This window comes from Bacillus rossius, chromosome 10 (genome assembly GCF_032445375.1).
Source record: "Bacillus rossius redtenbacheri isolate Brsri chromosome 10, Brsri_v3, whole genome shotgun sequence".
In the NCBI taxonomy this organism is placed as follows: Eukaryota; Metazoa; Arthropoda; class Insecta; order Phasmatodea; family Bacillidae; genus Bacillus; species Bacillus rossius.
The window spans coordinates 33,751,231-33,778,477 of NC_086337.1; the positions used below are offsets into that span (position 1 = coordinate 33,751,231).

A 27,247-nucleotide genomic window follows, 5' to 3' on the forward strand; every position below is an offset into this window, starting at 1 on the left:
ATGCTTATGGTTTGTGATATTCATCTTGCCGAAATGGCATCCCACATTAAATAGATCCATTGTATTTCCATGCAAGATTCTAGCGATAAACAGAAGCATGTACGGACCTATTTTCTTGGAAGTTATTGCCTCCTATAAAGTTTAACTTAAAATTTACATACATCATACATACATACTCTTATAAATGTATATCTATATAATTCTGAACTAATTTCTCACGAGCTATATCTCCATACTGGTGAGTACAGAGCACTGTATTTGATTCCCAATTGGATACGGGATTTTTCGCCTTTGACAAGCTTCTTTCCAGGATCCAGGACTGGGAAGGGAAAGCTAAACATCTGCGTAATCACCCTGGGAAAAAAATCCCATGTGCACAATGGCTTCCATAATCGCAAGTATCATCGAATATGGATATATATTGGCCTATATACAGCACAGGTTTACTTAGGCATGGTGTTATTTACCAGCTAGGAAATGCGCGAAAAGGACTTCTCGCAGGCGGAGCACTGGTCGGTCTAGCATTTGTTCGCGAACTACGCTTGAAAATCAACGTACCTCTCATATATAATGGTTGTTCATAGAGAGTTGGTGTTGTTTTCCAGTGTAGACACGTGGAACTCTGGTCGGTCGAGCATGTTTCGCGAACTTCGCTTGAAAAGCAACGTACCTCTCATATATATAACGGTTGTTCACAGAGAGTTGGTGTTGTTTACCAGCGTGGACACGTGCGAGAAAGACTTCTTGCAGGCGTTTGTTCACGAACTACTCTTGAAAAGCAACATACCTCTCATGTATAACGGTTGTTCACAGAGAGTTGGTGTTGTTTACCAGCGTGGACACGTGCGAGAAAGACTTCTTGCAGGCGTTTGTTCACGAACTACTCTTGAAAAGCAACATACCTCTCATGTATAACGGTTGTTCACAGAGAGTTGGTGTTGTTTCCCAGTGTTGACACGTGCGAGAAAGACTTCTTGCAGGCGTTTGTTCACGAACTTCGCTTGAAAAGCAACGTACCTCTCATATATATAACGGTTGTTCACAGAGAGTTGGTGTTGTTTCCCAGTGTGGACACGTGCGAGAAAGACTTCTTGCAGGCGTTTGTTCACGAACTATTCTTGAAAAGCAACATACCTCTCATGTATAACGGTTGTTCACAGAGAGTCGGTGTTGTGTTCCAGCGTGGACACGCGCGAGAAGGACTTCTCGCAGGCGGAGCGCTGGTCGGACGAGCGCGTGTTCGCGAACCGCGCCTACTTCATGGTCGACAAGCAGCCGGCAGAGCTCGGCATCGACCACGTGCAGGAGGCTGACGGCGGCGTGTACCGCTGCCGCGTCGACTTCAAGGTGGCGCAGACCCGCAACAGCAAGGTCAACCTCACCGTCGTAGGTGAGTCGCGTTTCCCGCGATATTTAGAGACCGGAAAAATTCGCTGGTTCAATTGACCTCCAGGATAGACTCCAATATCCTCTACACACTCGGTCAAATGCCAACTGTTCATTGGCTGCCGACTTGTGAGTCGTCTCGACCGGGTGGCCTGTGATTCGACACTTCTATGAGCGAGTGTGTCTAATTGGCGATCAGTCCTCCAGATTAACAGTGAACCAATGACAGAAGCAGCACTAAGGTGTAATTATTTGAATTTTAGCATAACACGAAATGAACCCGCGAATAATTCAGGTCTCTAACGATATTTATTCAGCCGGAGCAGAGGAAATCAGAGAGCTCTGCAGGATGTGCGAATGTCAGAGGGGGTCTCGTACAAAAGTTTTGGATGAAAATTATAAGATTAACAAACAATTTGTACGAAATCGATGTGTCTATTAAGGGATTTATGATTTTTTTTTGTCTCCCAACCCTTGTTTTTACAAACATTTGCAGTTGTGTTTGGTTGTATAAAATATTTATTCAGACAAAATAATTCTTGTCATTACTCCTACGAGTTATGATACGTTCAAATGGATGTGATATTTTGTATATTATAAGAGTTACAGCGATTTTTCTGGTTTTTAAAAAACCTTCCCCATTTTGACCGTTTTGGTCAGATATTGCTCATGAACAAACTGGACCGAGATTTTTCACAAATATAATTTATGTAATGATTTGGAAGTGATTTATGAAAAATTGCGGTAGTTATCGTGTCCACGATGGTTTTGGGGTCTATGGACCATGAAATGAAAAATTATATTAAATTTTCCGAAAGTCGCACCATGGTAACGGCTTCAAAAGGTAGTATTTCATTGAAATCTACATAAATAAGAACATTTCTGCCATAACCATTCGTAGCAGAACGATTCATGTAAATATATTTCGTTGAATATGCCCTAGTGAACCAAAATATTATCATATTTTAATAAGTTTCTGATTATGATGTTTCCCATGACAGAGTATCTTACCTGAGTTGTACGACGGTGGTTGAACGTTGAAGTCCATGACCGTTGGATTTGTCTTAATGGTTGAGACGACAGTTCTCTATTTCGCTGCACTGAACGTTCACCTGACATAACGCCGTGCGATTTTTTTTCCTTTGGGGCTTTATGAAAGATCGTGTCTACGTTCCACCGCTACTTAATGATTTGCCATAGTTGTGACACAGATTTAAAGGCTTTATTGCTTCCATTACTCCGGACTTGTTACCAAAGTGTGAGAATAATTGGACTTTAGGTTTGGATATGTGCCGTTTAACTAAAGGTTCACCTATTGAACATTTGTAAGAAAAACCTCGTTAGTTTACCTTCAATTTTGATGTATGATTTGTTATAATACCCCATTGAAACTGGGACATTCTTTTACGGACATTCTTTTTTGGACATAATGTATATTAACATTTAAGGTTCCCGCCTACATGAACTCACATACGGTGTGCAGAGCTTCAGGAAAAACAACGCGATTTGAAAACCACTCAAGATATCCGAGTGGGGCCTGTTTACGAAAAGCATTTAAGAGTTCGCTGAGGGTCGAAAAGTACTTTAGATTTCGGATTAAATTTTTAAACTGTATTTTTAGAAGAGTTAAAATGGCTAAAATGCATGTTTTCAGCGTAATTTTTAGGCGTAAAACAGCCAGTACATATTCTTGAAAGCACTCGCTCAAATTTCACAGTTATCCTGTGACGACGAGAAGACTGCGCGCCAGTTCAGAGCCTTGCGCTTAGAGGCTATACCGAGCTTGAAACACCAGCGAACGTCGCGCTTATCATCCCGCCTCACTAACACACATACACCTCTGACGAGGCGGGCCCCTTAACACACGAGCATAAACTTGGTAACGTAATTAAACAGCATGGATGACTCTCCCAAGCTTGACAACCCAACACGGGGGCCGACTCTTTAACTTGAACTAGGTCGGGGTACATCACAGACGGCTAAAGGTCAAGGAGAAGTTAGGGTGTACCCCACAGAGAAGCGGTTGGTTCCCCCCTCCCTTTCCCCAACATTTCCCTTCACGCTAGTCTGATAATACCAGTGACCAGCGCGTTGAGATTCAACCCCCCCCCCCCCCCCCTTTCCATTTTACCCCATTTAAAACCAACCCTTAATCCTGAACGGAAGCAGGGGGTGAGAAAATCAGACGGTGCTGAAAGGGATACGCTGGCTCCAACTGGAATTTCCACCGTTTAGTTTAGGGAATTAATGACGGGGATTTGAGAGTTCGCTCAATAAACTGTCTCTCACGCGACCGGCGTTTATGTAAAAAAAATAAAAAAATTAAATCCTCATCTGAATGTCCCGCGAATGAATGTAGTCCGTGTAATAATAAAAAAAAAAACTTTCGTGAACGGTTTAAAGCTTTTTTTTAACAGCATGATTCACGTAAAAACAGATAAATTTAGAGAACATCAACGTTCATAAAATTTAACTTTTAGCATTATAAAAAAATTAAGGATTTTAAATTCTTCAAAATTATAAAATCTTTTATAAAACATTATTAAAATAATATTTGAAAATGAGCGAATACATATAGGAGGTTGCGTAGGCCTAGCTATAGGTTGTACCTAGCCCATCGAAACCTACCAAATTGGAATGATATTTCTGGTTTTGGTCCAAAAAAGGATACTTTTCAAAATCTTGTTCAGGGTACCACGTCAAAATTGTTATCAATTATGTAAAATTAATATTTATTTGATATTTTTAAGTGCTGAAATACATCGCTGACAATAAGTTTCTTAAACCCGATACTTACCAAATATTTTGAAGCACTCATTTTCCTTTATCCCTTACATTTCAGTACCATTTCAGTATGTTTGTAGAAAAAAAATCAAAAATAAACCAATCTAAATAATTAATGTTTTAATTATGTAATAATTATGTGGAAAAAAATAAAAATTTTCATCAATAAAATTTAGAATTTTCTAGTCCGTGAGATTCCAAGTTAATACATTTTACAATGTGCATTACATTTAGCCCATCAAATAAATTTTACTCTTGGACTTTATTTACGATGGTTATCAAAGTAGGATGATATTTTTCCAAATGTTGTCTTAGTGTCACGGTGTTTATCGCATATCAAAATGCATCTTAAAAGTGATATTTAAACTACATAAATTTCCCTTTATTCTTAATAATAATTTTTTTTTTATCTAAGTACGAGAACTCTCACCTTATATCCATGTGACATTAAACAATATTCATCAAAGCTGAAGAAAACAACAGTGGTTTTGTTTTTTGTGTTATGTAATGTTGACGACTCGAAAATTTTTAGAACTTAAATTTTCAGAACATAACTTAATAAAGATCGCAGGCTTTCGCGGCCATTGTGCCTCTGTGTTGTGGCCGCGTCCAAGGCGAATATATAACCGACGTTTCGGTCGACATTCTTCTGAATTTTGTGTTATGTGAAAGAGATCTTAAGAGAAGATGTTGGAGACTGTTCCTCTAAAAAAATATGAAAATATTAAAAAAAATTTCATTGCTATTTATATAAAATGTTCCCTTTAGTTCCATTGATAAATACGAAGCTGTAAAACAATGAGCACTTCTATAAGAAAAAATTCTCAATGAATACGTTTTTCGAGAAGCCAATCGTACGTAAAAATATCTGGGTAGTATTTCAATGGCCTGAATGAAGAAGGAACTGCTCATACATCACTTATGTTAAGCAGCCTGACATGACTCTAACGGTTTTCCAATAATGATGGAATACAGGCCGGTGTTGATGTAACATCGCAGTGTTAAAGCTTTTCTTCATAATTATTCTCTTCTGAAAATGTTTTAGAAGTTTTAATATGTGCAAATAATTCCGTTTAAATGTCAAAATATTATAAATATACTATATACAGTGCATGCACAGCACTAATGACATCTTTGTATGTTTCCATTTATTTATAATATTTAAACTATAAGAATTTAAATAATTAAATTTTTTTTTCGGAAATGAGTTAATATGTAGATATTTCTGGTCTTTACTATTTCACAATATATAAAGTAAATAATTTTAATAAAAATATTAACAAATAAACCAAAATCACTTGAATTTCCAAAAGGCTACTATCGAAATCTGGCCCTGTTTTGACAATACATATAATTTTTGTATGGTTGTGTATGGTGGTTAGATTGCAAAATAAGTAAAAAAATATGTAAAATTAATATTTTTTTCGGAAATTTGGGACAAGTTTAGGTAATTTTAAAGAATTAAAAAGTCAGCTATGATGATAGTTTAAAATAAATTATTTTTATTTTTTTTGCACATATAAAAATTAAGAAAAAAATAATATATCCGGTTCTTATACTGTTATTTAACTTTTTTCTTAAATTGAAATCTGAGGCATCATGAAGTCAAAACTATAATTTTGTACTATAGAAGTAACATATTTCTAAGATGTGTGTGTTTTTATATATATATATCTTTGTATTCTCATGGTTTATTTATTAAAATTAATTTCAAGCGTGTTTCAACCGATGGCATCGCTCTAATCCATCCCTTGCTATTGCGTATGAGCCACTCGTAACGCAAAAGAATGAAAAACAACATTCCACTACTTACCAGTGTTCATTGCAATAATTTTCATTTGCGTAATGAGATCTGCAGTTTGGATATGTTGCATCGTGTTTTTCACTATGGTAAATAAATGTTTAATTTTATTACAATCTTAATTGGTTTAAGTTGTTAGGTTTTTAAAAATGATATATGTAACTTATATTTAAAAGTATTCTCTTAAACCTACGAGTAAAATTATGTGTTGAAACGAAAACAATCACAGTTCTTTAAATAAATTACATCTAAGGCTAGTACTGAAAATGGTAAGAAATCAAAGAAAAAGTATGAGATTTTAGTAAGGTAAGAATAGTAATATATATATTTTTTAAATACTCATTTAATTGTACTAACGTAAACCCCTTATATAATTAATATAGTTTGCGTTTATATTTAGATTTATATTAATTTGCGTTCTCCTGAAATTATTTTTTAGTAATTTTTTTAATCAAATGTGACAAGCGTGCATTTTTTTTTTGTGTAATGATTAGTTTTTAAGATGATAGTGTTATATCTTTGGTTATCATTTTTAGAAATTTTATGGTTCGGTTTTGTTCCCTGTATTCCTGCACGGTGTGGTAGAACGTGTGTTTTGTATGCGTTAAGTTCTTTATGAAAAAAAAAGTTTATATATATTTATATACATTATTTTTATTTAAAATATATTGTATGGCTACAGTATGAGGACAAATCAAAATTTTTAATTTCCTAACATGAGTTACAAAAAAAAATTCAGCAATGCTTTCGTGATTTTTTTTATTTACTCCTGTTAAACCATTATCACAAAAATTCATATAGGCCTACAATTTATAAAAATTGTTTTGAAATCTGTGAAAAATGTCATTTTAACTGATCATAATAGTTTTATCTCTTTTTACGTTCCCTCTCTCCCTCTTAGTTCCTCTTCTTTCCACCCCTCCTTCATTTCCGCCATGATTTTGCGAAGGGACATGAGGAGAGAGAGCAAGGCGTCACTTCACAATTTTTTTTTATTTTTCTAACCTAACTAAAACTAAGTGTATTTTGGAGGGGTCCGGGTTAGGGAGGGACCTAGGTGCGTCTCAGGCCGAAGCCTATACGCCTAGTCATGCTGGGATTAGCCATGCAGGGAGAGGGTCGCATGCATCATGTGCTAGGAGGGGATTGGCCAGCCATGGCAGCGATTGGCGCCATGACGAACTCCCCTCACTCTTAAATCTAGACTATAACTAGAGATAGGTTGGGCCCAGGTAAAACCTGCATAGACACAGGGAAAACCCTGGGCACATTCATGCGGGATGCAATTTGGCATGCATTAAGCGTAGGAGAATACAGGAGACAGAGGATGGTCTGGATGAAGAGTTGGACAGAGTAGAAAAGAGTCTACCATGCGGGGGTTGGGCACTTGGACTCGTGGTCCGCTTTGCTTTTTATCCAGGACTGGATTTAGTGACCAGGGACGCAAGCGCCCCTGGTGGTGAGTGGTTGCACTAACCACTCACTCCGCCGCCAGTCAGCACCTAAAAAACTAAGAAACTAAGACAAAAAAGATAAATGACTTACAAACTAGGCATTTCGTTACGAAATATGCAAACACCCAACTCAGGGATGGACGTGCAGTGCTTAAGATAAAACTAAAATAATAACTATAAATATTTTTTTTTTATTTTCATTTATTTTTATTTTTTTTTATTATTATTTTTGAAATATATATTTTTGATGACTATTACTTAGTATCTAGGACTTATTACTAATTTACAAATCTCTAATATCTACTGCTATACTACTAGTTAAATATAGAGGAACTGTCGGTGTATAAAGTTACAGGTGAATTAAGTCAAGACCATTTCGCATTTTGGTATTTGTTGCAAGCTTGCAATTCAAAATCCCATGTCTTTCAGAAACACAACCGGCACTGGAGGTGAAGCCTGCCAGGCGGGCCATGCCCATCGTACATAGGGAGTCAGCCCTAACACAACAGGCAGTGAACTCCCGGGAGCCGAACCTACACCTGCGTGCTTCGGACCATTTTGAATCAGCAAATTATTTCATTAATGTCTATAATTTAAGTTTCAACTCGCGGGAGACTGATTGGCCGATCGCTCAGCCAGCCACAGCACACTACGGAGGTCTGTGAGCCAAGATCGAATTTGGCATTTTATATTTTCCATGCAACTCTGGATCTTGTTTGCCCAGTGACGAAATATATGGGTTTCTGCTTATGGCACATTTATCATAGAATTTTTGCGCAGTTCGGAAATAATAATGTTTTAAAAGTTCGAGTTTGAGCTCTCTGTGCATAGCCCTTACGGGGCAATACACAGGCGCATCTGTCGCAATACGAATACTCTTATTCTGAATTCTCTGTAGCTTGATTAAGTGAGATTCCGCTGCTGTTGCCCACACCGGCGCTGCATACGTGATTATTGGTTTTATTAGTGCGTTATAAATTATTATTCCGTTTTTAACAGAGCTACCTAAACGTCTGCTCATGACGGGGTAGAGGGCCATGAGCCTAGTGAAAGCTGTTTTTCTTTTCGCCTCTATGTGATCGCGCCATAGTAGTTTCCTATCCATGTGCACGCCTAAATATTTAACCACATTTTTGTGAGGAATTTGCTCATTGAAAAGTGTTAGTCGTGGTCTATCTTCGAGTGGCGGGAGATGTTTACGCGTAAAAACTATAGCTTCTGATTTAGTAGGGTTTACCTTAATTCGCCATTTTGAGCACCACTGTTCTATTAAATTTAACGCGGTTTGTAATCTGTCTGCTGCGAGTCCTAGAATACTAGATCTGCTAAACAATACCGTATCGTCCGCGTAGCAGCCAAACTGAACCGATCGGTGTGCGGGCTTAGGCATATCGTGGATATAAATATTGAATAAAACCGGCCCCAAAATGCTGCCTTGTGGGACTCCTGCTTTAATTATTTTTAAATCGGACTGTGCTCCTTCTGTCGTGACTCTAAACGATCGATTTTCTAAATACGAGGCCAGTAATTTAATATAACAATCGGGGAAGCCAGTTTTATATAATTTATGAATTAAGCCTTCATGAAGTACTCTATCAAAGGCTTTTTCTATGTCCAAAAACGCTGCGAGATTATAGCTATTCTGATTGAACGCAGTTATTATTTGTTCTGTCATACGGACCAGTTGATGCGTTGTTGAATGCGCGCTGCGAAAACCAAATTGTTCGTCCGGCAGTACGTTATTTTCTTTAATGTGAGCATTTAGTCGCTGTAGAATTATGCATTCGGCTACTTTTGACAATGTACTAAGCAGACTAATGGGCCTATAATTTTGGGGCAGTGTCTTATCTTTTCCGGATTTATGAAAAACTATCACATTCGCTTCTTTCCACTGCGATGGAAAATACTGTAGTTTAAGTATTCCATTTATTAATTGAGCTAAGTATTCCAAAATTTCATCGGGCAGTTTCTTAAGGACTACTGCCTGAATGCCATCGTTTCCCGGTGCCTTACGTGGTTTCATACGCCTGATAGCCTGTTTAACTTCCTGAGATTGAGTTAAGTAAGGTTTTGAGGTTAAAGGCTGATTAAGTTTAATTGTAAGGTCTCTGTATATTCTGGAATTAAATTGCGGGTCACAGGGTTCGATATTAGGTTGAAAGGCTAATTCAAGGGTATTCGCGAAGGCTTGTGCCTTGTCTGTCGGTGTAAAAGCGAACCCAGTTGGAGTTTGTAGCGGAGGTATTTTATCTGTCTTATGAAGGAATCGCTTTGTCATACTCCAGGTGCTACCATATTGCACCTGTAGCTGAGAAACTCTCGTCTCCCATTGGCTGCTCCTCCATAGAGTTATTTCATCGGAAATTATTTTCTGCAATTCATTAATTCTCGCTTGGCGTGTGGTTCCGAGTGGTTCCGAGTTATTCCGAGTTATTCCGAGTGAATCCGAGCTTGCCGCAGTCTGGCGGAGGTACTGCAATACCCGGGAACGATCTCATTTCACACGTGCACAGTTGTTCGACGGCGGTCCAAGTGTTGCGGATTGCATAACCGATTCATCCTACGTGACAAGATACATCGCGTGCTAATTTGGTCTGTCAGCAGGCACCTATACACCGTTGCGACACGTCGCATTGATGAGGTTGTTTTATTTGTTTGCAACATAATTGATGCAGCTGTTTCTGATTAGATATGGCAAAAAAAATATTTATATGTTTTGGTTTCGTTTACAAAAACCACATTAAAACAAATTTTTTTAAACTTATTAAATAAATGATTAAGTCAAAAAATATGCTGTAAGGAGCTTTACAAATAGAAGTAAGTCTTCTGCAAAATTCAACACAAAATTATTTTTATGTCTTGCCTCTTTTCACGTGAAGATTATTAGTAACATTATATTATATGGTGAAGCTACTTTATAAAACTTTACAAAAAAATCCAAAATCCAAAAGTTTATTAAATGTCAATTCAGTATTTCAAAAAAGATTTACATAGTTATTTAACCAAGATATATTGTTCCACCTAAAATTATTGATTAAAATTTTGTTTTCATGCCTTGAATTTGTATCATAGATATAAGAGTTATTATTCAAGTTTTTTATGTGCCACGTGCTAAGAATCACTGTAAAAAAAACTTTGATTTAATAACTTCAACTTGAATTTACTTTCTAAATATATTGTTGCGAACGTGACATTGACCGGGACATGTGCAGGTGCAGAGCTGGCTGGCGACTGTCGCAATATATGTGCCGCGCGCGCCTGGAAGATAACAAGGATTGTCGCTTTCCCCCCTCCTTCCCACCACTCCCCGCGCGGCGCCCTGCCTTTGACACGTAACTGACACCGGACAGCTGGGAGTTGCGCGAGCCGCCGACACGTGTTTTCGAGAGATTTCTGCCGTCGGGACGGCTCGGAGTGACGCGACAGGCCCCGGCCGCTCTCGTGAGTTCTGGAATTGCGCTGGGGCCTATATATAGGTCCGAGGACGTCAGGAGTCAGTCAGTCTGAGTCTGAGTGAGTTCGGAGTGTTCAGTTGGGAGTTCTCCCGCGGCGGAGTTTCCGGGCGATAGTGCCGCGGGTGCGGCAGAGTGGCGAAGACCTTGGACGAAGGTTTCAGGGCAGGGGGTGAGTGAGTTCAGTGAAGTCGGGAGTTTTCCCGCGGTGGAGTTTCCGGGCGATAGAGTCGCGGGCGCAGCGGAGTCCCGAGCGAAGTTGCGAGCGAGGCGTCGAGTGGGATCTCGACGAAGGGGAAGTGCGTCGGCGGCAGCGGAGTGTGGCGACGGAGTCCCGCGGCGGAGACCCACGAGAGGTGCTGCGGCGAGAGTTGCGCCGGAAGTGCGGCCCAGCGAGGTGTGTGGAACGAGTTACTGGGGAATTGACATTTCTTTAAGTGTAATTAATTATTTGCCAATTTAGAAGATTATTTGTAAGTGACAAGTAGTGGTAATAAATAAAACTGTGTGTGTGATAAAAATCTTTTATTGGGCTATCCTTTACGAACCCACGGTAAATCGTAACAATATATTACCGGGGAACTATAGATTTTAAATGTCATAAAATGTAATTATTTATTACAAAAAATTCGCTTGTTAAGTGGGAAAATTGAACAATTCCATACTCTACAAATTGCCTATTTTCCCTGAATTATGACTACTTAGCTAAAGATTTTAACGAATGTTGTGAAAATCAAATAAAATTTGGTTGAACAGTTCAGAAAAATATATTAATGTAATTTATGTTACATCTGTTTACTTGTCATAAGTTAACAATTCAGATTTAAGTAACATTTACTTTAATAAAAAATAACGTAGTTAGGGCCCAAATCAAAAATGCAATATAATACTTAACTAAATGGGCGAATAATACACAGATTTACGAGGCAAATTCACAAAGTAAGTCACAATATTCAAAACTATATATCTCAAAGCAAAGGCAAGTTTTGTCCAAGAAAGTAAACTCATGGCATCATAATTTAGCTCTATGACATTCATTTCACAACGACTAGGTGGCGCTCATTCTTTGAGTGCACGATATAATCGTAGCATGTCTTACTGTGGCTGATAATGAGAGAGCAACTCAAAAAAGTTATGGGTGTTGGGGCACTATTGAAACGAAAGGATGGGTGTCGAATGTTAAATGTAAAGTTAGCACGGATGATTCCATAGAAGGAATTAGAACAGTATCAGACGAACACAGTAGGTTACGTAAGACACAAACAATTGCGACGTTTCGGGAACTGAGATCCACTCCTGTCATCAGACAGATTTGTGCAGCAACGGCGCATAACCAAAATAACGACTTGAAAATTAACAGACAGATAATGCTTTCACGAAATGCAATACTTGTGCATGGTTTGGACTAAAGAAAACCATCCGCGAATGGAGGTTGTGACAGGCACTATTCCAAAACGGGAGAAGAAATGCTTGTTAAGTTTTCTCTGGTGGTTAAGGTCCGTTGTACAGGTCCTCTGCACACTCGGGTGAATGCCTGTTCATTGTATGCTGATTGGTGAGACGTCTCAACTGGGAAGCCTGTGATTCGGTACTCTATTGGTTTAGGGTCTTTATTGGCCAATAGTTTTCCCTATCAACTGTGTGCCAATAGCGGAAGCTACTTATAGGTATACGTAATGGAATTTTACCTTATAGCAAAAAGTATCCGATAAATTTCCCGGTCACTAATTATAACTAGGGCCATGCATATTTCGCGAAAAGATTCCAAGACTAGCTGAAAGTTAAAACACTGTAGCATCGTCTGTGTTTCGTGATTGGGTGAGTTTCTTGCAGGTACATGACAACTGTTAAAACACCAATCACAGTAATTTATTGCGGAAGTAAATTCGTCCTGAGTGGCTCAGCCAAATAAGGCAACTACTTCTCTCACAGAAAACCGCCAATCACAAGGAAGAAAACGCTAATGCGTGTATACCTTGTTGCGTTCTAATATGCGTTCAGATTTATTCACGAAAAATGTCTGCCTCTAATAATTATAACTATGTGTTATTTTCATTCAATTGTACTTTGTGACTTACTTAATAACTTTCCCTCGTCTTTTAAAAACAAACTTTGTACCATCATGTTAATTAAAGAGAGACTTTGCTTGTCTGTTCGTAGTTCGCGCAGCACGAATATGATGAGGCCTAGAGCCGTGAGAATTAGGTACGCTTATTATCCAGGCATGGTCCGATTTCACCCTGAAAATATTCAAAATTATACTTGTATTTTCTTGCTGGGGCTCTGCAGTGGCGTACCCACGTGTAGGGGTGTATATAATGAGCAGTGCGAGAGAGTGTTCTGCCTGTGGACTGCCGCAACGAAGCATGCATGGTCACATAATAGAGCGAAGGCCTTCACGATGGGCAAAATACTCCCCGGGGAGAAATTCCATGACAATGATAAAAAAAATAGGAAAATAGTTAGAAGGAAATTACTCTAATGTCAGTTGAATCAACTCTGTATTTACCGGGGCACGTTAACCGGCATGAGATTATACGCATTTGCATTCAATAAGCACACTCTAAATTTTTGCTCTTTGCCAACGAGGAAGCATAATGAAAATGCCCTTGTGAACCGCGATTCCGCTTAGCGCACCTTTGTGAACCGCGCTCGAGACAGCAGTCCCGTTATCGACACGTGTGGTGTTGGAGACTGGACAGGCTAGCTATACTACAGCCGGCAGAACAGTGGAGTTGTCACATGTGTAAGCAGGAAAAAAAAATCTGCATTTATGCGAAAGTTTGTATTGGACACAGTTGCCAAGAAATAGTTTGTAATACTACAAGAAAGATATTTGTAACTTTATACATCACATACCTATGGTTATTTCTGCACATATGAAATATGTTTTGCAGATTAAACTGAGTTTATATTACGAAAATTGCCCCATGATTTTATATTTTAATTGATATTTTATTCAAGCAATATTTTTATTTAGAAAAAAGGGAGAGATAATCAAAAATTAAATAATTCGACTTTGTTTGGTTTTACCATTCTTTTTAATGTGCGCAGTTAATAACTGGAAAGCTATTCAGGAAACGGTTTGCTAATAACCTTAACTTTTGAGGTACTTATTGAGACAACACAAAGCCAAAATGAGCGGGTAAATACCCGAACCCAGCATTACCATTTGATATAAATAATAGTGTATATTCAATGGCATTTCTGTGAACACTATTTGGTAGTGATATAATTATTTCCATGTAAATGTAAAAATTTACAAATATCCGTAATTTTACTTTAATATTTCTGTTCCAATTCAATAAACAAAAATTACAGTGTACAATCCGGCAGTCCAGTGACGAGGTAGTGGATTTGTATGTATAGGGACTGGGCAGAAACCGGTTGCTGACTGGTGAGGTGTCTCAACTGGGTAACGGGCGATTCGATCCTTCTTTGACTGAGGGTCTCTAATTGGCCATTATTTCTCCAAAGTGCCAGCAAACTAAAATCACAAGCAGCAAAACGTTATAATTATCCAGAATGTTAGAATTTCACGAAATAAATCCGCGTATTTTTCCGGTCTCTATTTATGTGTTGAAATCGCAACGCATGCTGATTCGGTGTTATGTGATTTTGGTAATGTATAAAAGTAGTTGAAGCTTTTTTTTAAAATTTCATATAACTGAACAGTGAAAATAATGCCTTGTAGTAAAAACGAGAAAACAGAAAACCTTCCGATCAAGAATGAGTGGATGGACCCATTTTGTTTCGCCATGGTGGATAGTAATAAACCATTGTGCTTAATGTGCAATGAAGCGTATTAATAAACACAAGCAGTTTCAGAGCAAGTATCCGTGTGATTCTTCTTCTGGTCGGGAGAAGGGGGGGGAGTAGCTTTAATTGTACTAACAAGGAAGTTCAATAATACGTGGGGGAAGTTCAGCTCGAGATAAATGTACAGAATCTTCTCTAAGAGTATCTTGGGAATTGTGTAAAAACATGGTGCCCTTTACTAATGCCGAAGTTGTGGAAGAGTATCTTCTTAAAACTTTTATGGTTGCGGATGGTGATGAGACTGTCAAAAAACTACCAGAAAGTTACTTTATCGAACGACGCTGAAACCAGACTTTGCAAAGAACTTGTAAATAAAATGAATTGTCAAATGGTATTTGAAATTTAAAAAAAAATGTTTTTCCTTTGCTAGTGAAAATTCTACTGATATTTATAATGTAGCTCAGTTGTCTGTTTTTGTCCTTATTTTTTTTTATGGAAAAAGGTTTATGGAATAGCTGTTAAGACTAAAACGACTTTGCTGGTTGTGAGGTTGTTTAGTTAATATGGTATTTTTTTATAATATGAATTAACAGTTGATCGGGGCATAATACGATTTGTATCTCAGTCAATGATAAGTTTTTGTTTCCTAAAAATTAATTAATCAAAATGAGGTTATTGTAAAGAAAAACTTTAAAATTTCGCTTCTTTTTTTTTCTTTGTGCCCCTCACAACCACAGGTAAATTAATGCATGTGGCCAGAAGGTAAAACTAATTATCTAGTTTGTGCGTGTGTGTGTGTGTGTATATATATTATATATATGGACCTTTATCATGGGTAGGTGCGAAGAGTAGGGTGATCCATCACCACGAGAACCCACAAGTGTTATCTGACGGCTTTTGGCGCGTCTCATCCATTCGGGACGTCACCTCCTTAACTCGCTGGAGACATACGAGCAGAGAACTCACAGCCCGTCGGTAAAAGAGCGAAGGGAGGATTGAGGGCGGGGGGGGGGGGAGAAAGTGCCCTGGGAGAAGGGGAAGGGGAGTGGTTTCCGAAGAAGAAAACTCCAGGGAGGAAAGAACGCGCTGCATTGCCAAACGAAAGAAAGTGTGTGTATATATATATATATATATATATATATATATATATATATATATATAGTCACACACACCATCCGCAGTCCGAAAAATCCGGGGAAAAATTTTTTTGGCTCTACAGTAATTTTTTTTTATTCCTCACTTCCGGCAGCTAGCGCATCGCCCGCCCTCCCTCTCCCTTCAAGCCTTACGCACCCCTTCCCCCCCCCCCCCCTCCGCGGTCCCATCTGGAGCTATTGATCCGGGCGCCGGCGTCACTCGTAGAGCGCTGCGCTGGAGAGATCTCTCTCTCACCCTCTCTCTCCCTCTCTCTCCCTCTCTCTCCCTCTCTCTCCCTCCCACACTGCGCGTGACGTCACGCCGCGCCAGTGGCCTCATGCCACGCGTGGTACGCCGCAGCCGCACGTAGACCTGCGTGTAGAAGTACACCGGGCAGGTCCAGGAAAGGGTAAGGTGGATACATAGACGTACAGGATGAGTCTGAATTCGAACGTTGCTGTTTGGTTCATCAAACACTAAATAGGTCGAAAAAAAATATACGAGTTATGCTTCCCAAGGCTAATGACGTGGCTTAAGTTCCCCTGAAAAAGCATTTTAATCCCTAAAAATAAAAAAGTAAATATTTGTTCGTTGAAAATCTTAAATCTCCTGAACGTTCTTCAACGATTTCTTTGAAAATTTTGACACGACGTTGCATTCGAATGCGCGCGCGTGTTTTTATATACCTATGTCACACCTATGACAAGAAAGAGAGAGCTAAAATAGGCCTATAGACAGGTGAATATATATGTAAATAAATGTTTGTCTATTCGTCTTTAATTTGCAAAGATGGAGATAAAGATAGTAAAATATAGACATAGATATATAGATATGGAGAGGTAAAGAGAGATATAGATAAATCGATACAAATATATAGATAGAGATATAGAGAGATGAAGAGATGGATATTTAGAAGATATATATATATATATATATATTTGGAGATTATTTGAGCTGAAGATAGAATCATTGACCTTAGTTAGTGCCGGAAAGGGCAGCACGAATAAAGAACTGCCTGGCACTTACGATTGGTCCACTTAAATTGGATAACAGTTTTATGTGGCAGATGACGAAAACCTTGTCTCCTGTTGCATTCAATTTTGTTTGGGTGATCGTAGTCAATACCACAGTCAACAAAAGTTGATATTATATAAGATTTTTATTCGAAACTATTTTTCATATTTTGTACATTGCTGCTATTAATTATATTTTTTGAGGAACACAACGAAATAGCACAGAGTGAGATACGAAGGAAATCGTGGGACACAGTTCGTGTGTGAGGTCTACAATTTGACGGCAGGGCAAGTCTGGCGCGGTGCTGCAGAACTTTCCAGTTCTGCTCCGAGTATAACTAAGCGATGCTCCTATCCCAGACACGAGTCACAGAAAGAAACCAAGCTGCCTTGCCTACGACACCTGCGAGTCGAATTACGCCCCGCCTTAAAGGCGAATTTCTAACGTAAATCACAGACACGTGAGCACTTTTCTTCACCAGCAAGCATGAATGATACAAATCAAATCATACATCCTTAATCGCTGTAAAAAGGGCTATTGCAACATTTCCTAGCACTTCTTCTGAAAAAATTTGTATAAAAACTACGTGTTAACCATACAAATATCTAGCGTCATTCCTCGGGGATGTGTCGTTTTGCCTAAAGGCGTTTTGCCTAATTTTAGGCAAAACGCCGTTTAGGCAAAATGCCGTTCGCCGTTAGGCAAAACGCCGTTAGGCAAATCACCGTTAGGCAAACCGCTGATAGGCAAAACACCGTTAGGTAAGGTTAGCTTAGGTTAGCTTAGGTAAGGTTAGCTTAGGTTAGGTTGTGTTAGGTTAGGTTAGGTTAGCTTAGGTTAGGTTAGGTTAGGTTAGGTTTAGGTTAGGCAAAGCGCTGTTAGGCAAATCGCCATTAGCAAAATGCCGTTAGGCAATTCGCCGTTAGGCAAAACGAGGTTTTGTCATCATAGTAACATTTTAGGCAAAACCCCGTTAGGCAAAACGCCGTTAGGCAAATCGCCGTCAGGCAGAACTCCGTTAGGGAAAACGCCGTTAGGGAAAACGCCGTTAAGGAAAACGCCGTTAGGCAAATCGTCGTTAGGCAAATCGCCGTTAGGCAAATCGCCGTTAGGCAAAACGCATTTAGGCGAAATGACTTTAGGTAAATCGCCGTAACGAATTCATGTTTAGGCAAACCGCCGTTAGGCAAATCGCCATCCATTCCTCATGCAATACTTCTATTATTTATTTTAAGTTTTTACTTAATGTTTGATGTCAATTTACCACTCTTAAAATTATTTAGATGATTATGTGATACAACCAAAAATTTTACTTTCATAAAATATTTTGAAATTTTCTGTGCTGTTACTGACTTCATTCTACATAAGCCAAGATATGTGAATTGAAATTTTACTTCTAGTTATTTGCGAGTTAATTTAGTACTCTGAATTCCTTACTACTTCTTAAATATTTCCCTAAATTTATAAAAAAATCACATAAATTTTGTGAATTAAAATTATTTTATTTAATGGTAAATGTTTAAAACATGCAAAAAACTCACTTTATTACACATTTAAATACATAAGAATTTAATTTACTTTAGAGTTTATTTTATGTGGCTTTACAAAATAGGTGTCTTAAAGTTATGAAATTGACATAAAATATTTTTTGAATGAATGGTTTTTTGGAAAACGTCATAGACTATCATAATTACTTTTAAATTCTAGAAGCTAACTGCATTAACACGAATAAACTGAGTCGTAGTAAGGAGATCAGAGATCGACCTTATACTTGTAGGACCAGACTGCTTACCAAAATAATCCGTCAGGAAATTGGAATTCAGTCAATGAGAAGATTGCTAACTGCTGCTATCAGAAATGAATTTATTGATAAAAATGCCAATATAACTTCATCGAATGTGTGTATTGAACAACACGAAAACAATTGATACAACTTTTTTTTAACGATTTTTTAAATTAATTTTTCAAACCGTGATTTTTCTTTTATTCATTATTTGTGTCTGATCGTATAAAAATATTGAATGGCATTTAAGATGCTGAATAAGAATGAGCATTAATGCCATTTTTAAAAACGGATATTATATTTATTCTTGCTCTAAATACAATCATACCTACTATAGCTTAATACGTTAAATTGTGCATAATTTTTTTATGTGTTAAATATGTTATAAAGGAAACGACATTATATACTAGATATTTTTAACAATTTCGATTTTATATGTAAAAATACTGAAATATTTTTTTTTATAAAAACTTTAAATAAATAATTTTATTTACCTTTAAATTTGCGACCCGAAAATGATTTGTGGCCATTTTAATATATTTTTTTTCCAGTGAACGGTTATTTTAAACTAAAACTATATTTTTTTAAATGACTTACGTTTATAAAAAAATATATATATCTTAGGATTTACTGCCGGTTTTTGGGCTCTAATTAAGATTTCTCTGATGTTAAGACACATATTGATATGACTTGCGCCGTAACTGGCATGATCAATGTCCCATTATCCGTTAGTTGGTAACTTCGTATTTCACTGTCACTTAAATTTGTTTCTTTAACCTCAATATACGAGTTTCCTGCAACGCGGGATCAGTTTATCGCCAATTTCCAGGTACCAGTATGTTTATAGAATGGTATTTGCGTGCAGTAAGCAACGAAACAAGCATTTTATTCCCGGAAATAGCAGAATGACGCTAACGCTCTATAGAAGACTGTGTGCTCCCGCCTGACAACACTTTTATCGTATTTGGCTGTCGAAAATAACAATGAGATAGTGGTATGTCGTGAAAGTTATTTTTTTTTACCCCTCTTAAAACTTTCGCGAAGCTCAGCTGTTTACCAAGACGGCTTTAAATTATTCACCACATTTGAGTTTTCAGTCTGAGGTCTTAACCTATTGTCGAATGGAATTCCTTTTTATACGTGTAAGTCTAGGTATAAAAACGGTTTAAAAGATACCATATAAATATGCGTTAAAAATAAATTATTTTGTGAATTCATAAACATGTGAAGAAATTTTCAGATGTTTGAAATAATCACTGTATGAAAAAGTTTATTTTCAATATTGTTTTGTTTCCAGTTGTTTGCATCAAACACAAAAATAGTTATTATTTAAATGTCTTAAATTTAAAGACACATAACAAGTCCCGAATTTCTTTTAGCTGCTTAAAACTTTTGATGCACAGAACATTCACATCGCAACAAACTTCTTACAGTCATCCTCCTTCTACCAGTTTCTTTAACTTCCGCAGACATTCGCAGTTGGTGCCTTCCTGGAGCTCTTAAATTTTACGATTTTAGTTACAAATTCAGTCCTTACGACTGGGTTGAGGAGTTGAAAAGGGGGGGGGGGGGGGTTAGTACAAGACTTGAGTAATGTGTCTTTGTGACGAATTCGGTTGCTGCCAAATATTTAAAGTAAAAGTATACTTTTTTTTTAAAAAGAACCGCGAGGAATAGTTCTCTCCTTTTTTTTGCAGTGTTTTTAAGTGTTACTTTTAAGAGCCTACAATCCCAGCTAATGAAACCGAGCGGATGAATATATTTCAATGCACAGTTGGCTCTTCCAGCACTTTTGTTTATCCAACCAACTGCTTCCCTCGGTGAAGGTTTAGCTCGGTCTGCAACAACTGTTGTACCAATTGAATTCAAAAACAATTGTTTACTCGCCCAATTGCAGACAGATTTAACTCTACCACGTGTGAAATTAACTATTCAATAGTGACACTTAATTTATTAAATGATTCCTAAGACACTGAAATGTGAAATATAAGTTTGTTTTCTCATAAATTAACCCCTTTCAATTTTACAACATTATTTTTTCCTATAACCTTAGTAATGGTAAATACTGTTGAACAGACATGTATGTTGTTCTACCCGAATAATATAACAACGAAGTCCCATTTAAAATATTTTTCTTAATCCAGTATAAAATAATACTTAAACTGGTCAACATTTATGATTATCTTGAAAAAAATACTAGTTTTTAAAAAATTTCAGGTACGATGTGTTACTGTTCTCATAAAACAATTAAAATGATTAAATTCGAATATGTTTTTTTTTTCGGAGAAAAGTATTTAATAAGAATGAAAAAAAAAACGGTAATAGAGTCTCAGGTGTTCGAACATTTTTGAAAACTTAATTAACTGACGTACCCTGGCCAAATGTTTCGCCTGGTAAAACAGGTACCATCAAGAGAGTAAATGTATTTTTTTTCAAACTTAAGAAACGTATTTGGCTGAAACAAAATAAAAATATATTCCTAAAAAAATTAATTGAGGATTTTGAAGGTGTGAAAAAGGACAAATAAAAACAGGTATGCTGTTATTTGTTGGTCGTTACAAGTTTTTACAGGTTTGTTGTATATAATCTATATATTTTATTTTTTTGTTAAGGCATAATTTATATGTAATTTGAATGGTATCTAATTGCCAATATAAGCTATAACATATATTTAATTTTTGCAAGATATGGCCTTCATTATTGAATTAATTATAAGCATGATAAATAAGTTTAAATTCATAATATGTCGTAAATAATTAATTAACATATTAAAAAATTTCATTAAATTTGGTTTTCTGCCTTAAATTTCGAAAAAATACGTAAATTTATTATAAACAAAAAAAATGTTAATACTAAAACTCTTGAACCCAATAGTGTATTTTACTTTACATTATTTGCCTTAAGATTCAATAAGAGTCTTTTTGTAGTTCAGCGAACAAAGGTAAATAGACAAACTTATATAGATAGGGAAATATGATTTCTACTAACGATTTCTTTACAATTGTCGAAAAGTTATCCGAAACCTCCGCATGTTGTTCTCAACATGCTTTTTAAATTATTCGTGAAGGTACCAACACAATACATTTCTAAGAATATTTTTGTAGTTTACATCCAATATGGCTGTCTCCCGCAGACGAAAACATGTTTGCGACTGTGATGTCATAATCCAAGATGGCGGTATCCAGAAGCGAAAACATAATTGCACCTGTGATGTTATAATCAAAGATTGCGGCCTCCAGCATACAAAAACAATACGGTGGATTTAAGATGGCGGAAGTGACGTCATACTACGTGGCGCAATATATGCATTGGTATTAGTGTTAGGAGGTCTGTCTGACGATGTCTTCCATGGAGGAAGTATCAGTTACTTTTTTTTTACTTTCACCGGGTTTGATACGCAGACTCCATGAATTAAGTACCTTTTTTAAATAAATATTTTAGAAATTTGTATTTAAATATTTTTTAATAAATTTAAAAAAATTTCAATTTTTTTTGGATAATAATTAAGAAATTGGAATATGTTGGACGTTGCTTCATAAACCAAGACGGCGGAATGTTTTTACTAAATTTGTTATCAATTACTTTATATAAATTTATAATTTTTCCCATTCATCCCAAAAACATAATACAGAATTTTCAAATTGGCAACCGTAACGATAATTGCAAAGGTGACGTCATAATCAAGATAGTCTAGGACAAAAAGTGTCCTCGGAGGTTTATTGGAGGCTTGTAGATGTGGTATTTAAGTTACTTTGAGGACATTTCAAGCCTCTGACATTTTTTGAGGACTAAAACGGAAATTTTTTTCCTAAAAACTGGAAATTTTTGCGACTTTTCTCAGATTTTGAAGGACAAGGTCAAATGCCAAAGGTCAAAGGTCATCCAAGATGGCCGCTGTGACGTCACATTTCAAGATGGCGGACATGCACCAGGCACCTCACTCCGACTCCAGTAGTTGGACCTGCATTTATGTACTACTAATCACTCTTAAGTTCAGAATCATTTCTAGTTGTGTAAGAACTAGTAATGAGCTCTTTCGAAAGAAAAAAAACATAACCAGCCATACATGAATAATAAATGTTTCAAGGTAAAATGGTATTGCTTTGTGTATTAATTATAATAATTTTCTTAACATGTTAAGCAAGATATGCCAAAGAATGTATAATTCCACTGAATTAATTTTTCTTTCAGATGAACTCTTTACGCAAATTACGGAATCCCTGGAGTAATTATTTCTTTTTATATAGTTCTTAAAGGATGGTTTCTCTAATTAGCAAGAATCGCATTAATTTTAATGAGCTTGGAGACAACCCATTAATGTCATTGGCGTCCTCGGTGCACGTGAATGTTAAAATGAGTGGTTGCAAAAATTTCACAAATTTTTCAGCATTCGCGTGAAACTGCTGTGATAATACGGAATAGCGAACTTGATCTTTGGCGAATCTGACTAGAACCACGTCGTAGTTCGTTCAAATTTTTTGTCGAAGTAAACGTCAATGTCGATATATAATAATTATTTGTATGAACTCCAAATTAACTTTTGAAATGTGTTTTAAGTAACAATCGCTGATGTTATGGGATCTTTACGTTCTGAGTAATACTTTTGACAGTGAAACAATAAGTTTGTTAACACGCGAGAAAATATGTTTAAAAATTCCTGTAACACTAAGTGCACAGCTTGGCAATAAAGTAATGCAGTGGAATTAGACTTACAGAATTTCTCCGATGGGGTAAAACTATATTGGGCACAGAAAGTAAGATGCAAGTGCAGCTCTCCGACAGTGAGCTGCTGTTTGGTAACAAAGTATTCTTTTTAATGGTTTTTGTAAATTTTCATGTCTTTAAATACTCTTGCCTGAATGAAGATTGTTACCTGATTGATGGGGGGGGGGGGGGGAGCTGAATTGTTGCCCTTCAGGATTTTTCTGGCAATGGTTTGTTTGTACAGCGACTGGAAGGGCAGCCCATCCAATTTCTGAAAACATGTTTCTTTAAGTGTTTAAATAATCCTGAAAACTTGCCCCTTGGATGGGCAGCCCATCAGGATTTTTCTGACTGTGGTGTTTTTGAAAGGTTGTCTGAATTGTTGCCCCTTGGATGGGCAGCCCATCAGGATTTTTCTGACAGTGGTGTTTTTGAAAGGTTGCCTGAATTGTTGCCCCTTGGATGGGCAGCCCTTCAGGATTTTTCTGACAGTGGTTAGTTTAGGTTAGGTTAGGTTAGTTTAGGTTAGGTTAGGTTATGTCACTTTACAAACTAGCCACTGTCAGAAAAATCCTGATGGGCTGCCCATCCAAGGGGTAAGTTTTCAGGAATATTTAAACTCTTAAAGGAGCATGTTTTCAGAAATTGGATAGGCTGCCCTTCCAGTCTCTGTACAAATAAACCACTGTCAGAAAAATCCTGAAGGGCGGCCCTTCCAATGGGCAACAATTCAGTCGCCCCATTGATGGCAGCTGTGGGCAAATCAGATCCTTACTTTCTTCTGGTATGCTGGTTTTTTTTGCCAATCGGAGCTTGATCTCTGTGACTGGTCGGGGCCGCTGGCCAATCAGTGGCCTCTTCGTTTCTAGTTGGTTACCTTGCTGGCCAACCAGGCAATGGCTGCGAAAGCCGACTTTTCTCATTAACGAAATTAATTATTAAGAAAAATTAACTGTTCTGTTATAATTTTGTATACCAGCGCTGCTTTCATTCGTATACATCGTGGACAGGGGTGACAAAAATCAATTTTGCGCTCACTTATGTGACCTCCCCTACTCTTTAAAAGGTTTTCCCTTAAGCGGGTATGCTCGTTCGAGGTCATTATTTTGTATTTAATTGGAACAGTTTTAAACTTTTTTAACTTTTTTAGTAGCTTAACTTTCACAAAACGAAAAGATAGTTATACATGGAATAATTTATATACGATTAGCTGCCAAAGAAGCTATTTCATACTTACTTTTCGTGCACTACCTATTATGAGAATTAAATTGAATTGAAACATTCCAGGTGTTAAATAAATGCTACTGCATTCTCCGTGGTGTAGTTTAAATTTATTAAAGAAAATTTATTTAATTTTACCTAGCCTTTAAAACTATCAAAATCGTGGGGTATTTGACAGCTTAGTAAAAAATATATTTATTTTTATTCTGAAAGAAATAAAAATATTATCATGAAATAGCCGGTAGCGATGCTTTGAAACCTTAAAACGTTTCGGAATTTTATTCGATTTGATTTTCCTGTTGCTTACTCACAAATATGTGATAAAAATGCAAATTGTGAAATTTCAGCCTCACCAAAATTCAACACGTTTTACCGTGTTATTGAAGAACTTTTGTTACAATTGATTTAGTTGTTTTCGTAAATTAGATATGAATGATTGTACTATAATTTTGCGTGAAAACGCGAAAAAAAATATTTGGAGTAATAAAATAAACTTGCAAAACTTCATTCTACAATCCAAATTATCTTCTAGATTCCCCGTGCACGTGCGAATTTGAAATCCAAGGCAGTTCCTACGATTTGATACATTTACAGCGTGTTTATTTTCTAAAAGGTGAGGGAAAAATCAGGGAAGCTGGAAATGGTCAGGGAAAGTCAGGTAATACGCTTGTAATACCAGAAAATTCATTGAAATTTCACAGTAGTAGTAAGTTAATGGGAAAATTGAAAGATCTTATCTGCCATCATCTAGACTGAGAAAAATATTTTTGATATAGTGTTAAAGTGCTGAGTCTCACACACTATAAAATTGCGTATTCAAGGTTTCGTTTGAAATGTATTTTTTGTTACATAATTTAAGGCCAACTACGGGAATTTTGGCGGTGGTATTTTCGTTATTTCATTCTAGAAATCGAAAATCAATTTTTATATAAAAAAAGAAAATTTAAATGTTTTGGCTACGTAAAATCTGGAAAATTCATGGAACTTTTATTTCAGTTCTTTATGTAAACCCTATTTTAACAAGATTGTGTTTAAAATTTCATTTTTTATACATAATTCCAGGCCAGCTATGGGAATTTTTGATCTTGCATTTTCATTATTTTTTTTTAAATCGCAAAATAGGTGTTTTGTAAAAATATTGTCAGGAAAATTTAAAGTTTTAGTTAACGAAAGTCAAGAGAAATAGGGGAAATTATATTTATAATCTGTGTGTACGGCCGGATATATCTGGAACTAGGAAAAACCTTTCGTGTACATAATGTGCATTCTTCGTTGACAAAGCAGTAAATTTTGCTTTTATTTATAACAATGTTGTGTTTGGCTTGTCCGTTGCGGCCAGAGACCTAATGTTACTTTGGCGTGCAAGCTGGACAAAGGATATTCTTAGTCCCAGCATGTAGCTTCAGCTTTTCCTAAACGCTTTCAAGTTCTTTGCGCTATTTTTGTGCCGAACTGAGGCCCCATTGCGTTACTCGCACGAAGGCACAAAACACACAACAACGCGAATATCATTCCATAGTTTATTTATGTTTATTTATGTAAGAGTAAAGTCATCTGACACTTTTTTTAAATTTGATTCTTAACGTCTCTGTTTGAAGTACAGTTTTGTTTCAGTTATGTTTGATTCAAATTATTTGATAGTTTATATGTATCTTATCTCTAGGTTAAAAAATATTTAATTTATCATATTGGTATATAATGTTTAATACACAGCTTAGCCTAATAAATTGATAACTCCGTACTAGATAGACATATATAACATATTTTTACATAAAATAAAAAATAATAATTTTATAATGAAGTTAATGTGCATTTAATTCACATAAGTATCAAAACATAACACTTTTTAATTGTACAACTATCCTTTAATAGTTTGTTTTAATTTATAATCATCTAACGTGTGCGGAAACGTAATAATATTAACTGTTCCGTGAATTTTAACTAGATGAACAGTGTTTTATTCAATTCCGCGTCGTAAATCTGATCCAAAGCCGGGATTTAGAATTTTTTCGATATTTTTTTTTTGGTTTTTATCGGAGCCGTTTCTAATAGTGAAAAAAGTCCTCTTTCGTGCTCTTCCGTGCTGCTATATGCGAGTGATGGTGGCAATCACCTTTACGAATCAGGCAGCGAATTCTAGCGGCGGATGGAGAAAGTACGTACTTGAAAAGAGAATACTTATCACACTCTGCATTGAACAGTGCGACGTATTAACATGTGGTTTTTCTAAGGCCGTGTTTATTTACGCAAGAAACGCAGTAACGTAAGTAACGCATAATATAAGTCTATTTCAACGTGAGAACACATTAATTTGCTCGTTATGGTGGTTAGATGTTTGCACATCATTGGCGACTACTAAAATACTCACTCACATTTTTTAAAAGTAATTATACTATGTTTTGTTAAGGATCTCGCACATTATCTAAGTTAAAGTATCGTGTTTGCCATAAAAGCGCAGTAAATGCATTAGCCCATATAAACAGAACAAATTTGATTTGGAAACTGGAATCTAAACAGCTGTAATTAATTCAATTACAACCATATACAATATAACAAATTTTAGACATTCATTCTCAACATTTATGAATAGTACAAAATGCTCCTAATCCGGTTACAGCTGCATTGATAAACAATTTTATCACTTTATTGCACAATATGTTAAGGTTTCAGAAGCGGAACATAAATTTGTAAAATTTATTTATAACTTTCAATGTAATTTATGCTCACAAATTAAAAAATTCAGTATTTTACC

General features: G+C 36.5%; 1 protein-coding gene across 1 annotated transcript in view; it reads left to right on the forward strand.

Moving 5' to 3' along the window:
* Positions 1-27,247, forward strand: part of LOC134536314 (hemicentin-1-like) — a 382,069-nt gene that overhangs the window by 161,938 nt on the left and 192,884 nt on the right. The window contains exon 3 of the mRNA XM_063376066.1: positions 1,182-1,390. Within this exon, the coding sequence (XP_063232136.1) occupies positions 1,182-1,390 (209 nt within the window). The remainder of the gene's footprint in view (positions 1-1,181; positions 1,391-27,247) is intronic.